This window comes from Diplotaxodon limnothrissa, linkage group LG2, assembly GCF_057381915.1.
Source record: "Diplotaxodon limnothrissa isolate DT_005_m linkage group LG2, D_limnothrissa_male_GT1.1, whole genome shotgun sequence".
NCBI classification, from domain to species: Eukaryota; Metazoa; Chordata; class Actinopteri; order Cichliformes; family Cichlidae; genus Diplotaxodon; species Diplotaxodon limnothrissa.
In genome coordinates, this window is record NC_140597.1 from 5,746,282 (window position 1) to 5,762,334 (window position 16,053).

The following is a 16,053-nucleotide window of genomic DNA, read 5'->3' on the forward strand; positions in this document are numbered from 1 at the left end:
TAACCTCAAATGAATTAAAAAACAAAAAGGGGTCTCCAAACAAACCCTGTCACTACTAAATTCTACTTCATTATATGACTCTTTCAAAATGTACTTCATGTATGCAGTATTTGCCATGTAGCGATAAGATTTAAAAAAAGGTAATTAATTTTGTAAAATTTAGGACTACGCATGTTTGCAGAGCTCCTAAAACACTGTTTTTGACTATAAAACTAACTTCTATGAGGAGATAAAAAGGCAAATGAATATTTTGAGCAAGAGAGCTAATGCCACTGCCAGACATGAAATCGACATTAAGCTGAAGACAATGAGGATGAGGATTACTGAGAACCCGGCTGTGGGGAATTGCCTCATTCTATATTTTCAGTAAAGCATGCTATTTACATAAGGATTACTTTAAACTATTGGCGGAAATATTCCCAAAGCCTTCTGCACACAGTTTGGCAATCATTTTCCTCTCCATCAGTCACAAAACAAACTCTTCTTGTGATTCTGAACAGATGTGGGAATGCACCGAAGTTTACATGAAAAATATAACAGTCTCTTCAGTTTGCACAGAGATATTGTACAGTACTTTAATCATGAGGTAAGGTCTTGTTGCTCTTTACATCAAACTTTTCAGTCATACAAAAACCACTAAAAATCAAATTCATGCAACGAGCTCAAGAAAAAGACGTAGGCATAGTGCAAGGTGTCACAATGAATAAAAGGAGTCCTGAGAAACACAAAAAGTTTCAGCTTTTATGCCCATCAGTGTCAAAATGTCTCAGAAGCACAATAAATCTGTGTGGGTAGAATGTGGGGTAAATATATCTAGTGGTGCATGTCAAAGAGTCGAAATCCAAAAGACTAAACTTCTTGAGGAATGTGAGGAAAAAAAAATAAAATAATAATAAAACAAAAGAATAGTTTTTGAGCAGCTTTGCGAGGTTACACTAAACATTTCTGTGTGCAGTTTTTGTTTCTGTGCGTCCAGAGACCTGAGCAGTGTTTGGTTAATTGGTGATTACCCAATTAACACACTGATTGTCTGTCCAGGGCGTACCATGCCTCTCACCGTATGACAGATGGGCTAGGCTCTAGCCCCGCCCCCATGACCCTGAAGTGGATAAGCAGAGGAGAATGTAGAAAACGGGTATAACTGTGATGCTGTTTTTCAGGGTCAAAGTGATGTCCATTTTACATTCTCCAGGTTAAAATGACTGCCTGCACAGAATTTCATGACAGTGTATCATAGTTGGTAGCAGTGAGCAGCCAAACAACTGACAAATCTGCCTTTCACCGTGGCTAATAATTACAGGAAACTTTCTGCAATCCTGTACCTTCTTATAAAACAGAAATGTCACCTTTATGAGTTATGAACTAAAGAAGTGAGTCATTGTCATCAAAGTGGTCATCATGTACAACATTGCAACAACAGGATTTTTCTAATTTTTTCAGTCAGTAATAACTTGACAAAATTATCCGTGTTTGATGTTTTTTGATGGAAGAACAGATTTAAATGAGAAAGCGTTCTATCAGGTCTCTGTTATACAAACTGTGTGTGACGGGCAGCTCACTGATGCAAAAATTAAATTATGCTGTACTTTCCTTTTTCAATTTGGAAAATCACATGGTCCTGTTATCTGGGTTTAAGCAGTCTAATCCTTATGTTTTTATAGTCATAAGGGCTGATTTTAACAGGGAGCAAGCTTATTCCTGAACCACTTAATCCCAACTTGTAGAATAAATAAATAAAACCGTGTGGCAACCAAGCGACTGTAAACAGGCTTGTCACTTTGACTGCAAAGACAAAGATGTGAGATCCTACGACATTTTCAAGGGGCTGCACAGGTGTGCCTCTCTACCGGTAATGAGACAGCAAACAGCTAACTGGATCCAAATAATTAAAAAGCTGTCAGTAACTCATTAAGCTGCTTACCTGCTGTTGAAAGGGTTATCCCTGGGTATCACGTGACTGCCACTGGGGCCGATCAAAAAACTGACGCGTTCATAAAAGCTCTTAGAAGAAGACTGGGCGACTGAACTCTGGCTCTGGCTTGCGATGGCAGCTGGGTCAGGTGAGCCACGACAGTAGGTCTGACCCTGGCAGGCAATCTGAGTGCAGCAGTCTGGATCCATGCAGTCGATGAGCCCGTCTGGAAAACAGGAGGGGCGGTCAAGACAGGGAGGAAAAGCTCGGTTGACCTGGATATGTTTGGGTTTGACGAAGGAAAACATAAGCATCTCTATTACTGTGTTCACCTCTGATACACAAAGATGACTTCTTACATGAACTTAAGTTCATTAAAGCACCGACAGAGATCCTGCACTGACACAGAGTGTGAAGTGTCTGTCGCCACACGCGAACCTCAAAAGTTCTGGGGTGTTGATTAGGCCAAGGAGAAGTTCATTAGAAATCCAGCTTGCAGAGTTTTAATATATAGTGCCAACAAGTCTTTATAATTGATCTACTGTATATTTTAAAGCATGCTGTTTAACAATCTGCTCTGCCTCTACATTAGCATATTCTTTCCAGTGATGTTTTATGTATGATTGATTTGTTTTGTTTGTTTGCAATGTCACCGAGGAGCCACATCAAAGCCAGTTTTCTGTCTGGTGCAATAAGAGATACGCACCAGTTTTTTTTCCAAGGCTAAAAAGACAATTTGTATGAAGCTTTTACTTCTTCCTACCTCCCTCGTTATCCTTGCCATCTGAACAGAGCGTTTCGGTCGCTACATCGCATCCCAGCCCTCTCCATCCTGACTGGCAGATGCAGTGCCAGACGTTTTGATCCAGGACGCACCTCCCATTGTTGTTGCACAGCCCGGGGCAGCCGTCTGTCAACACATCACGTATATGTCAAACAGCCAAACGCATCAGGACGAGGAAATCAGGATGAGAAGGCGAGGAAGGGGTGAGAAGACAAGAGCGAAAGGGGCTTTTAGAGTGGACGGAGGAGAAGGAGGGACAAAAATGATTAAAAAAAAGAAGAAAAAAGACAGTAATAAGTGAACGTACGGTACAATACACCTCCAACAGGACTGGGGATGGGGGGCAGGGGAGGTGGGGAGTTGTGAGGCGTTACGGTCGTTTCACATGAGTTTTACTATAATGTGCAACCACAGCATAAATGGAAATGCATGGGATAAAAGGACAACAAACCATCTCAGTTGTTTACTTACTGTTGAAAAGCCAGTGGGAGATGCTGCGAATGCTTGTTGAGTCAAATGCTCACAGCAGTGATTTTGTGTTTAAATCAAAGTCTGGATGGCTCTTTTTGAAGTAGCATCTTTTAAGGTTACATGGATCCTCACACTGTGATTTTTAAATGAACTGCAGTCTCTTAATGTCAATTCCCCAACAATTTTCTTGTTTATATGTGAATCAGAATTTCAAGGATCTTGCTCTTCTTCTTCTTTTATTTTAGTTAAAAGTTGCACAAATCCCATTTAAGAAGCTCGAAACACTGTCTTGGAAGTTCATTGCTTTTTCTTTTTTTTTTTGCCTGAATATAATTAAAGCAGGAGTAGTACATTGCAGATGTTTGAAGCACTCATGTGAAGTAACAGCAACATCAAAGGGAAGAGGAAGTGTATGTAAATAGCAGGGAGAAGAGTGAGAAGAGGAGGGAGGGTCTAGAGTCTCCACATTTACAGAAAACAGTGCACTTGCTGCCAGATCGCATTCCTTTTAGTGGAGGGTGAAGACAGGGAGCCCAAACATGACTAAACCACACCAGTTCAGGGCGTTTAATCTGGCAGACACAGGGAATTAAGACAGGGAGGAGAAGGGACCGTGGAGTCTGGTGTGAGACTGGTAAGGACGGACAGGAAATGAGGGGACATATCGAGGGGAGCAGGATCACAGCAGAAACATTATGATCGACTTGGACATAAAACAGGTGTATATACGCCGTGCTAGGAAAGACAAAGAGCAGGGAGGGATTGTTCGTGACAATCTCCCTTGGGGGGGTAGTGGTTCAATTTACCTTTATATCCTATCTTGACTGCTCCTATTACACAACCGAGGAAAGGGAAACATTTGGAAAAGAAAATTACTTATCGCTGTGGTGGCAGAGAGCTAAGACTGACAAACACATTTACTTATTGTAACTTACAGGGAGTACAAAAAGTGGAAACCGTGGTTGGCATAAAGCTGATGTACCTGCCAACTTGGTTTAAATATTTGGAAAAGAAGCTTTGCAGGTAGTTTTCCCGAAGATTATTGCTGTCCTCCCCACGTGTTAGCTGCTGCTCTAATTTCAATCTCTCTCCTCTGAATGTATCACAGTGGTTATGGTGATTGAGCCGAATAGCTAATATTAAGCATGAGTGACAGGATGTTATTGATATTACTGAAAGAGAGGGAAGCAGTGAGCTCACCCATTGCTAACACAGTTCACATTTTTAAGCAAAATAAAGGTGTTCAGCTGGCTCAGAAAAAAATATCTAGAGTGAAGTGTATAATTTTCAAGTGTAAAGTGTTTTTTTTTTTTTGTTTTGTTACCTGATACTCTTGAATCCAGGGCTAATACATGTAAGCCAAGACGGAGTTGCAAAGAGACAGACAGGCAGGCACACAAACATAAAATAGAAAAGAGAATGGACATAAGAAAAAGTTAGTTAAAGATATGTAAATAGGGGGGAAAACTGACAAGTAGGACATTTATGTAAGAGAAGAAGAAGAAAGAGAAGCAGCATATTTAGAGGGATGGATCCACAGTTTTGCTACATCAAGAGGAAACATCTAGCATTTAAAAAGTGAGTGTAGATGTTAATTAAAGCACTAAGTGATTAATCAGAATTATAGATGCCGATAATGATTTGTATTCTGTCTACAGGAAGCAACATAAAAGAATTCGGCAATATGTTCCCAGTGAAATATTCATTTTAAAACTCTCCAGCTGATTTACTTTGCCATAGAAAGATGGTCTAAAATAACGGCGAGCGCACTGTTTCTCTTTATATCTGTGTGTTATAACACTCTTTGTTGTCAGAGTGTATGAGCCAGTTTCATCTGGGTCTGCTTCAAAACATTTTACTGTCTGCTTGTCAGGAGTATAGGCTCAGCCTCATTCCAACATGAATGCATCATGAAGCAGAATACTATACTTTTTTTCCCCCATCATCTCTCCTTCAGCGATTTTAACAACAGCGTGCCAACGAACCAGCAGCACACAAAGACAAATCAAAAACACCTTAGCGGAAAACTGCAGTACTGAGAAAGCAGCGACAATGGGTTAAGCCTTGCATATGAAACAGGATCTAGATCCATGTGACAATACAATGGCCAAGGAAGTCCTCTATTCAGACTCTGACCATGTTATGTGATTAAAAGACGCTTTGTGCAAATGGCAGTTATTCAGGGTTTGAAAGACAAAATAGGCTCCCAGTCGTCCAAGAAAAGGTAACGCACTGCCTATTCATTGACCCTGCATCCAAAGCAAGGAGTTACTTTCCTGCTGGGAACCTTAAACAGAAGGAAGGAAAGAAAGCGAAAATGGATGATGCACAGTCGGCGCTTAGGAGGGAAAGATTAATAAGATCAGGAATGTGACCCCTCCAACAACTCCCTCACTGCAATCTCGTCTCCCCTTGGAGATGGATATGCGCTGTGGACAGCGGGATTGCTGATGAGAGAACTTGTAAATACATAATTAGGGTTCAAGAGTTTGGAGTGCTAGATCTTTGTTTCAGAGAGAATGTGTCGGCATTGAGAGGTTGGAAATTACACTTGGGGGAATGCTGCTTGAAGCGGCGGGTCAAGGTTTAACTACAGGACCTTTGACAAAGGGTAAGGTGTGAAGGAAGCTTGAGTTAAAGGTCAATAGGAAGTGACATCTCAGAACTCATTATCCTCATTAATGCCAGGTGAAGCACTGCCATTTCAGGAAAATGATATTCCAAAGAGGCCTACCCGTGGCTTTTTGGCTCCCTAAATACCTGCCCTTGACTCACTAAAAGAGGCGTCACTTCAGCAGGCGAAAGGTTGAATATCTAAACCGATGCTCTAAATTACAAAGTTAATTGTAATACGGCGTCGCAAGAAGATTTTTTTTCTTCTCTCTAAAGAGACGAGATAACATCTGTGCGTAAGATCCCGGCGCTTCTTTTTTTAAACTTGGAAAATGTTTCGTTACATCTTGATTTAAAAGCAAAACTGGCAACCTTGTAACAGAAATTCATTTTGTCAAGTTTCTCTCTGTTTCCAAGGTTTAATTCTAGTTTTAATCCACCTCCAGTACATTTATACTCACCACAATATTTGACAGCAGGTAAAAGACAAATAGATTTGTTGAACAGAAGCTGGTGGCCAAAAGGATCAGCAGCCAACAAAATTTTTTTAAAAATAAATAATAAAATTCATCAAATTAATAACAATGAACGGAATGAATACATTGAAAAATGGTGCTATTATGTTCAGTATAGTCACCGAAGCTAGTGGGGGTGGAAGCACTCAAAGCTTTTACTGAAAAAGCAGCAAGACCGTGTAAATAGAGTCACTCTGAAGGAAAATCTGACACTAAAATGCTCAGTAATTATTGTAAAAGTGTTTATACCATAAAATTTGGATTATTCTCCAGCACCTAAATATTTACACGAGAAGTGCTTTGTTATTGCATCTGGTTAGTTATTGAGACAAAAAGGTCTTATATAGTTTCAAAAATGCGACAGGTTTGATAAACTGATGTTAAAAATCCGTAATAAACATGTAGCAGAGTAAATCTTTTTGAGTTACCCTCCAACGCTGACTGTGTCTGACAGACATTTAGAAGAAATGTTATAAGACACAGAAATGTTTAGAAGATATATAAATATATAAATAAACATTTAAAAAAAAGGAAGATAAGGATAAAGATCATGGATACAGTGTTTGGTTCAGTGATCTCTGAAAATTGGATTGCAAGACGCAGTTGTTTACCTCTAAGCTCTGTGAATATCATCAAAAACTACTCATCACTTGCCATGCTAAGGTAGTTGTATTGAAAAGGTAAGCAGCGACAGCAGTACCACAATCTGTGCCTGATGCTTGAAGCTGCGCTGAAAATACTGACATTCACACTCCAGAGCTGCCCTTTTAAATCTGCCCATAAATGAATTTCCTCTGCAGTTTGTGCCCTTCTGTCAAGGGTGTGTAGGTGTACGTTACTGTATGTGTCACCATGGCTCACCGATGGTGCAGTGTTCACCCGTCCAGCCCTGGTGGCAGTCACACTTGCCCTCTCGGCAGACTCCGTGGTCGATGCAGCGTGGGTGACAGTCCCTCTGCTCACATTCTGGTCCTGTCCAGCCTTCCTCGCAGTGACACACACCACTTATGCAGGAGCCGTGGGGGCCACAGTCCACCACACACACCTCTGTCGCAAAACAAAGAGCCATGGAGACATGTAGCTTCTGTTCCTTGAAAAGTCCTTTTTCCCCCTCCCTTCTAGACTCGTGTATTTTTGTATGCTGAATAGATGCATCTGCCGACGCAGAAAAAAAACGCTCTGATGTTTGCTAAGTGTGAGCTTCCTCAGTTAAAGTGGGCCAATAAGTTTAACTGTAAACAAGACATAAAAACCGTGCAAGAAAAATCCCGACACTGCAAGGCAACTACTTCAATGTCTGACACTATTTCATCTAAAGAGTCAAAATTACTGCTATCTGTTAAAAGAATGTTTAAGACGCATCGTTATACACGGGAAATGTCAGGCCTTTGCTGCTTTCTTGTGCGATATGGATCTCAGTGGACTTGTTGTGGAAACAATTCTTTTTAAAAAGAGTGTAGACTGGAATGCACGACAGACATAAAAAAAAGAATAATTTGCATAGAAAAAATGTCCTTTTAAGTTTTATCCTGCTGCTACTTTACCAAAATGCAGACTGAGTGGTAAGAAAAAATAATATTTCTTCATCTACAATTTATCATATTAATCTTGACATATGACATGATCACTTTTATGGATCCAGGTGAAAATCCTATGTTTCCCATGTAGCCTTTAAACGACTGTACACTGCAATATGCACGGGGTGTACTGAAACTAGTTCAAATGCACACTGAAGAAATGAAAAATTAAAGGTTATAACATTCAAATATTCTGTATGTCCCATTGGAGCACTCGTGTTGGCCACACCTCCCACATTCCTTTCGCCTCTCAGCAAGGTGCAGACAAACAAAGAAACAAAGAAACAAAGAAAAAGCTCTGAAAACATAAGATTCAGCCATTTGTTTGCACCATTTTGAATCTCTGAGTTCGGTATTTGGGGAGTTGCCATGTTGTAGTCTGGAGCCAGACGAAAGGGTAGAGTGCCAAGTTATCAGCTAAGGCTAGCAGGGTGCATTCATACACTATATGGATGCATCTCACAGATAAGTACCTGCTAATTAGCACCAACATAAATAATAACATGCCATCTGTCGTAAGGGCGAGTGGAAGCAAGTGGATGGATGGATAAATAATGCTAGAAATTCACTGATTGACAAAAAAACAAAGAAATACGAAGAGAAAAAAAACAGCGAGACCTCTAGCACGATCTTAAATAACTGTCCACAAAAAACGTAAAATTTGTAACATAATTAAATTTAAAATGTGCTAAAAGGATCAAACACTACAAACATGGAGGATAGCTCCAGTTCAGTGACTCAAATTAGCCGTCTGTCAAACCACCACCTGTCTTTCAGAGAAGCCCCTCTCGCTTGTTAAGCAGTGCTGTATCAATCATGTTTCGTGGTCCAAGATCCTGCTGCATCCACAGAGGCTGCAGTCTTTTTAACGTGTCGTAATGCTGTTTTATTTAATAGAAAGAATCATTTTCTATGACTATGTGGATGCTTCAGAAAAAAATCAGGGCCGTTTCACACAAAAAGCGACATGCTGTGCGCCGACCGCTAGGTTGACCAAGTCGGAAATTATGGTTGCACTGGCTGCTGCGCTATGCCTGTAATATGGAATTTCTGTCTATTACAGAGCCTGCTATGGTCATTCTGTGTTTCTATTGGTTGTGTGAATGTTTGACATACTGTACTGCTGTCAAAAGTCAACCATAGCAGGTGCTCTTCGACTATCCTGCGCTTCACCGTTGATATTAAGCTTTGGATCATGACTTTTTCCACAGTAATTCAAACAACACATCAATATATTCAAAACCATCCTCGTGTTGTGGATGTGATCTTAGACGTTCTATTAACGGTTTTTTGAGGTTTTTTCTCTGTTTTCAGCATTTTTCTTGCTTCATGTTTGGCTTTGCCCGTTTACCCTCAACAAAACCTTTTACTAAGGGAAAAAATTAATTATATAATAATAATAATAATAATAATAATAATGGATACTTTATTGATCCCCATGGGGAAATTACTTGTTTTTCTCTGCATTTGACCCATTCACTCAGTGAAGCAGTGGGCAGCCCACTAAGCAGGTGCCCGGGGAGCAGTGTGTAGGGACGGTACCTTGCTCAGGGGTACCTCAGGGTAGCCGTTAAGTGGATTCGAACTCTTCAAATGTCGTTGTTATTTATTTTTGCATTTCTGTTTATGTCCATAATGATAGAAAAGCCATTTTTGTTGTTGTTTTTTCCCCGAAATACTTCAATCAGAAAATATTCTATCATCTTTAGCGGGAAACTAAAGAGCTAACTTCTTGCAAAGTTCCAACTCCACTAAACTTTGTAAATCCTGTTTTCATAGCTTCTTGGATGTTAAACTTTATTGAAAAACCTGGGAGAACAGCCACACTGATTATTTTGTTGGAGCTGAAAGAATTCAGACTGTTTTTAACTTTTACCCGCCCCTGAGTGTTTGATTTTGGGAACCAAAGGAGTCTTTGGACCTGGAAATGACGTCAGACTTAACCAGCGGATAATACATAGGAAAATAATCCCATAAAATAAACTTCTTTCTTTTGTACCAGGCTGTAAACCTGCTTTTCTTCTTCTCTCAAGTTTGGCCTTTTAACACGGAAGTCTATGAAGGTTTATCTGCTTTCCGAGCCCAAAACAAGTTGCATTTGGAAGAAATGGGCACCTTGGACTTTTCTCTTTTTTTCCCCTTAACCCGAGAAGTTGCTTGTGCTACTTCTTTAGATAGCAAAGTGTATAAAATAATCACTTATAGACTCTTTATAGGTATATAAAAATAAGCACTTGGTCTTCTTATTAATAACGTATGACTCATTCGACATCTAGCTGATAGGAAATTTATTTCTCAATAACATCTTTCTCCCATTTTCAGTAAAACTTTATTTATTTATTTTTTTTGCCTATCCCATTTGGTTCTTTAGCCATCAGAATTGTTGTCTGAAGACCAACAAGGATACCCAATGGATTTACTTTGCCAAATGGATCATCGTGGCATTGCCGTATTGGTCCATTTGATCGACCTTTGTTTTTATTATTTATTTTATTTTATTTTCAGTTGTTACAGACGGAACAGACACGAGTGAGGGATAGGAAAGGGAGAAAGAAAGAGGACGGAAAAGAAAAACAGAAGGGTCATTTTCAGTAAAACTAATGTTCATGACAGTATCGTAATAAAAGGACATTTCTTTCCAGCACGCGCACAATCAACAGTTAATTTCTTGCTTTTGCTGTAGCTCCTGTAACTATTTTTTTAAAATTCTAATTATTTCACAAACTGTTTTTTTTTTACAAGTGTGGTTACCATCAAATGAAACAAAGCCTGTCATCACCATAAAAGCATTGAACAATGAAACACTGCAATTACTGTGTATCCAAAAACTTCCAAAACAACCACTTTTAAGGTTTTACATATTACGAACACTCATTTGCATGGCGTCTTGGCAGACTGAGGCGAGGGTTATGGATTTAAGTGGGTTCTTATAAAATGTTAGATCAGCATGTCTTCAAGTATGGAGTTCTGAAAAAAAACTGAGCAGCTGTTATAAATCTGTGTTATCTTTACAAAATTCAAATGATTGAATCCATGGGTGGTAAGTAAATCAGTCTGTACGAGGCTAAAGCTAATGCTCAACAATCTGTGGCTGCTCTTGTCTGGGAATAAGAAATGTTGATTTCCTGGAACTAAGAGCTTCTATCAAAGCTTTCGAACAGAAGAGCCATAAAGCTTTCTGCTGTGACAATAGCCGTCAGTGTGCGAGACGAAAGAAGCTCAAGTATGTCCTCAAATTCTAAGTGACTATAAATGCTATAGAAAATTTAGAGCCGCATGACGAAAAAGTTAGGTGCTTTTTTAAAACTTGGTATAGCTGTCAGTGAAAGCAAATTAGCCAGCTTCATTCTGCTGCCCAAAATGTAACAAGTCTTAGATGTTCATGGTTTTTTTTGTTTTTAAAACCAATCCACCCCTGCTGCTTTTCCTATGTTCATCCCCTTTACTGAGGCTCTTTTAACTCTCTGTTCCAGCATTCTGAATAGAGTTTTTCTTCGATTGACGGACCTTGGATGGTTCTGATTAAGCTGAGCCGACACTGTAGAATATTAAGTGTGCCTCTGGAGAGGAGTCATTCAATTCCAAAGGAATACCTCCTTCCCATAGAATCTATGCAATCAATTTTTCATTAGTCCAAAAGTGTTTATCTGCCTTTAACATGCCCCTGACTGAGAGGTTGTGGGCGGTCGATTCATGCTACGCGCTTGTTAATTAAAGTTTATTTAATTAAAGAAGAACCGCAGCATTAATTACGAAGGAATTCTCCACCCACCCAGGTGAGTAAACTCCCTAAGTTGTGGACCGCACTGAGGCCACCCTCACTATTGACAAGCCTGAGATATCTTGCTGAGTGAGAGGATTGTGTTTGAAATGTCAAAAGGTTTAATAGAATAACAAATGACTTCTCTTTCAAAAACAGAAAATAAAGTGAGACACAAAAGAAAAGAAGAAATTTTTTTCACCAACAAAATTCCTTTTTTTTTTTTTTCTTGAGTGCCAACCAAACTGGCAACATGCTGCTTCAAAAAGCCTGCACAGGCATCTCAAACGTACCATCCAGCCTTCTTATGCTTTAATTTCTGCTTGAAGTTCAGCCAAAAGTAATATATTCAACAGCCTTTTATACTGACTGAAACAAACTCCAACTTTCTGGTTTTAATTGTTTGACTCAGCATGTGTTTTTCTCTGGTTTTAACGCACAGAGAAATAGTGTAGGGAACTGCAAATAAATCATCTACATCTCACGCACAGATAACAGATGGGAGGGGCCAGCCTTTGAACTATCATGTCACCTACCTGTGTCGAGAGATAAACCGCCTGAATGCAAACCTGGTAACAAATGAAAAGGGTGTGCTGTGAGCAGCTGGGAATACTAATTGTTCTCATCTCCTCGAAAATAAACCTAAAGCTGCAGCAAAACTACATTGCATTTATGATGTTAAAAATACATTTGTGTTGTTCTTCAAGAAGAACATATGCCAGGTCAAGGAAAAGTAGCGTGGAGTCGACGCTTTTGTTCTGAACATATGCTGCGTTTATAATCTGCACATGCTACAAGTGTTCACTACACAACTTTGACGGCGTGATCACATCGGCAGTTTGAGTTATTCAGCCTGTGACAAAATGAGGCAGTTGCCTTTTTTTCCTTTTTAAAAAAAAAAAAAAATCATTTAGGTTCAAACTGGTAAGCAAATCAAAACCCATAACATCAGATCTGGTAATCCAATTTAAGCAAAGTCATATGCTGGTTTTGTAGGTTTTTTAACAAAGAAAGTTTAGGAAGAAAAGCAAAGCATGAACTTAGCAGAACTAGGACAGATTTCAGTCTAGACTTATGTCCAAACATGAGTGACTCATGTCATTATTTGTCTCCTTATATCCAACAAAGCCTTTGTGTCGAGTTTGTTTCCTGGAGTCAGGTGAAATTACTTTCTTACTTTCACTTGGTAAACAGCTGAGATTTGGGGGGTTTTTTCAGATATTTTAGAGTGCTTGTGTCATGTAAACAGACATTTGGTATTGTTATTCCCATTTGCCCATTTGGGAACGCTTCCTCATCATAAAACATACTGTCTTTAGTTGAAAATGTTGTATTGTGAAAATAAACAAGAAACGGGGTGGTATAAAAAAGGTGTAACCAACAGCAGTGCTCATAAAACACCAAAGCAACATGTATTCATGGCTCTTCAGATGAGAAATGTCAGTCAGCCAAACTCCTATTCATCATTATCTGTTGGTGCAGTCCCAGGCTATGATTCAGTGGAACTCAACAAATGAATAATTTTGTTTCCTTTGTGCTTTATGTGTGAGAAAGCTGAGAAACACTGATTTATGACTGATTTAAAAATGTTCATTCCAAAACGTGGCATATTCATTTAGGAAAACAAATTGTTCTTCAATGTTCTTTTAATGATATTTCAAAAACATCAGTGATAAATTACCTCAAATTGTGTCGTTTTTTGTTTTTTTTTGTAAATTATTAAAGATCAAATCATAAATCACACAAATTTCTCTTCTAATTCCTTTTTTTAATTTCTATTCAAAATTTAAATAATTGTTGCTTAGGTTTCTTAATAAGATAATCAGAAGTAGATGCACCGCACTGTGTGAGACAGCTTTTATTTCAACTTAAAACCGGTAATAAAGGCTTATACATCTGCTGTTTACGATACCCGGTGTCTGTGCACAGCAAGAGGGGGAGTTTATTTGGAATACACGCAGAGAAATGTGGTACCAATTACTCGTTAGAGAAACTTCTTCCACAAAAAAGTGAAAAAAAAAATACTATAGATCTCGCTGCACTGTCTGCATTGACTTGTTTGTGGAACAACCCTGCACTAATCAGCAATGCGACAGACAAATACAATAAAAGACTACAGATTTAACACCAACTTGCTTTAATTCTATTTTGGCAAATGTGTAGAATTTGAAAAGGTGCCTAAAATATGAAAAAGACCAAAAGCAGAGCTGCGACACAAACTAGGCAAACTTCTGTCATTATATTAATGAAAATCAAGTTAAAGCTGAAGCTCAATTAGTCGGTTGACAGGAAAGCAAAGGAACGAAATAGAACGGTATTAAATAGTGTGTCACCTTTCAAGGTAAATGGTCTTGCTGAGATCCAGTGTGATACGTTTTTATTCATTTCATATTTAGCTCCAATTCACAGATTTCTTCTTGACCATAAGGTATGTGTGTGTCACCGTTTTTCATCACATTAAGGTTTCACTGAGCAAACTATTAATTAAAATGAATTATTAAATAGAATTATTCTTTAATGACTTTGAAAATAATAATTATTACATAACCTAAAATCATAAACCCCACACACGATAGCTTTAGGAGGTGGAAAGAAAGCGAAAAAGCGTTCTGACCTATGGAGCAGTCGGCACCTGTCCAGTTCGCCTCGCAGATGCAGGTTCCCGAGTCGGTGTTGAAGGTGCCGTGACTGGAGCACTGCTCTGGACAAGTGCTCTTCAGGATCTCACAACTGATCCCTCCCCAGCCTGGGTTACAGTGGCACTCGCCATGATGACAGGCTCCGTGACCAGAGCACGTCGGGTCCACACAGTCCACTGAGGACACACAGCAAGTGTGACAGCAATGTCAGTTTACCACTTTTAGATTGGATATAACCCTACTTATTTACCCTGGCCACTTTGAGTCTGCTACCAGCCAAAAATCATTTTAGAGTGGAAATACTTGAGTGCCAGATGATGGCTGGTGAGGCGCAGCTGAAATTTTTTGCAGGGTTTGGTGGTGGCCAGTAGTAATTTTCCACCCTATGTTCAACCAGCTCCTCTACGGTATATTATAGGGTGCTTCCAACATACTGGCAGCATAATTATGCTCCATTACAGGCGATAGGAAAAGCAGCACAATTAGTGTCTAGACAGATACAATCAATTACTATTAACAATTTGCAGACCAACTTGCTGATCTAGGTTAATAATTGGCAATTATGACCAACATAATCAACCCATTACTAACAAGGGATAATTTCCTGCAACGTTTTTCTGATTGCGCCGTGCATTTCTATATCTACTCGGACGCTGATAATGATTATTTGCCAATTTGTCAAACTGGAGCCCTTACTTGGAGCTACAAAAGCAGCTTCCTCCCATAAATGTTTCCTTCCCATATTGTTTCACTTCAAAGAAAACCACAGTATATTCATTAAAGAACTTAATAGCATTTTACATGTAAGGTCAAAAGCTCCTGTAAGCTGTAAATCTGAGCTTATAATTGCTTTTTGTCTGCGTGGAGATCAATAAAGTTGAATGCACTGAAGTACTGAAGTGAACGGGGGAGGTGAAAGAGCTTGACAAGAGAGAAGAAGGAGCACTTCCTTAGTAAGCAGAGGAACAGATGCCATTGACTGATTGATTTTAACAAGTGTCTTCATCTGTGGAGCCTTCCAATAGGTGACTGCATCAATAGACTCTGCTCAATCTGTTCCAGCTTGTACCCTGATGTGTTCGAAACACTAAGAGGGAGTTAATTCATACAACCCGTATCAATAACGACATCCAAAGCATTATCTGCTTGGTGGAGTCGAAAACACCAATTGTTTCACCAATGGACTGTGTCGATTCCCCCCGAGCTTCACACAGGAATATGTTGCATCTTGCTGCTTTGAATCCGGAGGGATGAATTCTTATTTTCAGGTTACCTTGTTCACAGTTGGTTCCTTTGTGTCCTGTGTTGCACGCACAGTTTCCAGCAACACAGAGCCCATGTCCCCCGCACTGAGGATCAATACACTGGGACGCAGGAACGTCACACTCGGTGCCTTTCCAGCCGCTGTAGCACTGACAGCGCCCCCTGGTGTACTGGCCGTTACCGCTGCACAACACTGGACAGGCGGCTGAAGAAAGACATCAGGTACATTTTTATCATTCTGTATTGTTTTTTGTTTTTCATCTAATGTAGATGGGAAAAACATCAGAAATACTGTAGATTTGCAGTTACATGAGAAATCTGATACCCTTTTTTGTCTATAATTTAAAAGTAAAGCAAGCAAGCCCGCAGGCTTAGCTTGCCAAAAAAACAGCCAAGAGAATGAAAACTTCCTCGAGTCTTTAGAGTGGTTGGTAGGCAAATTATGTTCCCAGATACAACTTCGTATTCACGTATCGATTGTGCACTTGTTTTAAACTGAACTTGTAGTTAAAAATGTAT

At 39.4% G+C, this 16,053-nt stretch overlaps 1 protein-coding gene across 1 annotated transcript in view; it reads right to left on the reverse strand.

Annotated features, from left to right (window-relative positions):
• The window catches only part of LOC146638128 (teneurin-3), a 122,678-nt gene that overhangs the window by 33,039 nt on the left and 73,586 nt on the right, over positions 1-16,053 (reverse strand). Inside the window, exons 9-15 of the mRNA XM_085366195.1 lie at positions 15,545-15,739; positions 14,247-14,447; positions 7,157-7,342; positions 4,492-4,512; positions 3,974-3,997; positions 2,676-2,822; positions 1,922-2,138 (exon numbers count right to left, since the gene is read on the reverse strand). Coding sequence (XP_085222321.1) covers positions 1,922-2,138; positions 2,676-2,822; positions 3,974-3,997; positions 4,492-4,512; positions 7,157-7,342; positions 14,247-14,447; positions 15,545-15,739 — 991 coding nt within the window. The remainder of the gene's footprint in view (positions 1-1,921; positions 2,139-2,675; positions 2,823-3,973; positions 3,998-4,491; positions 4,513-7,156; positions 7,343-14,246; positions 14,448-15,544; positions 15,740-16,053) is intronic.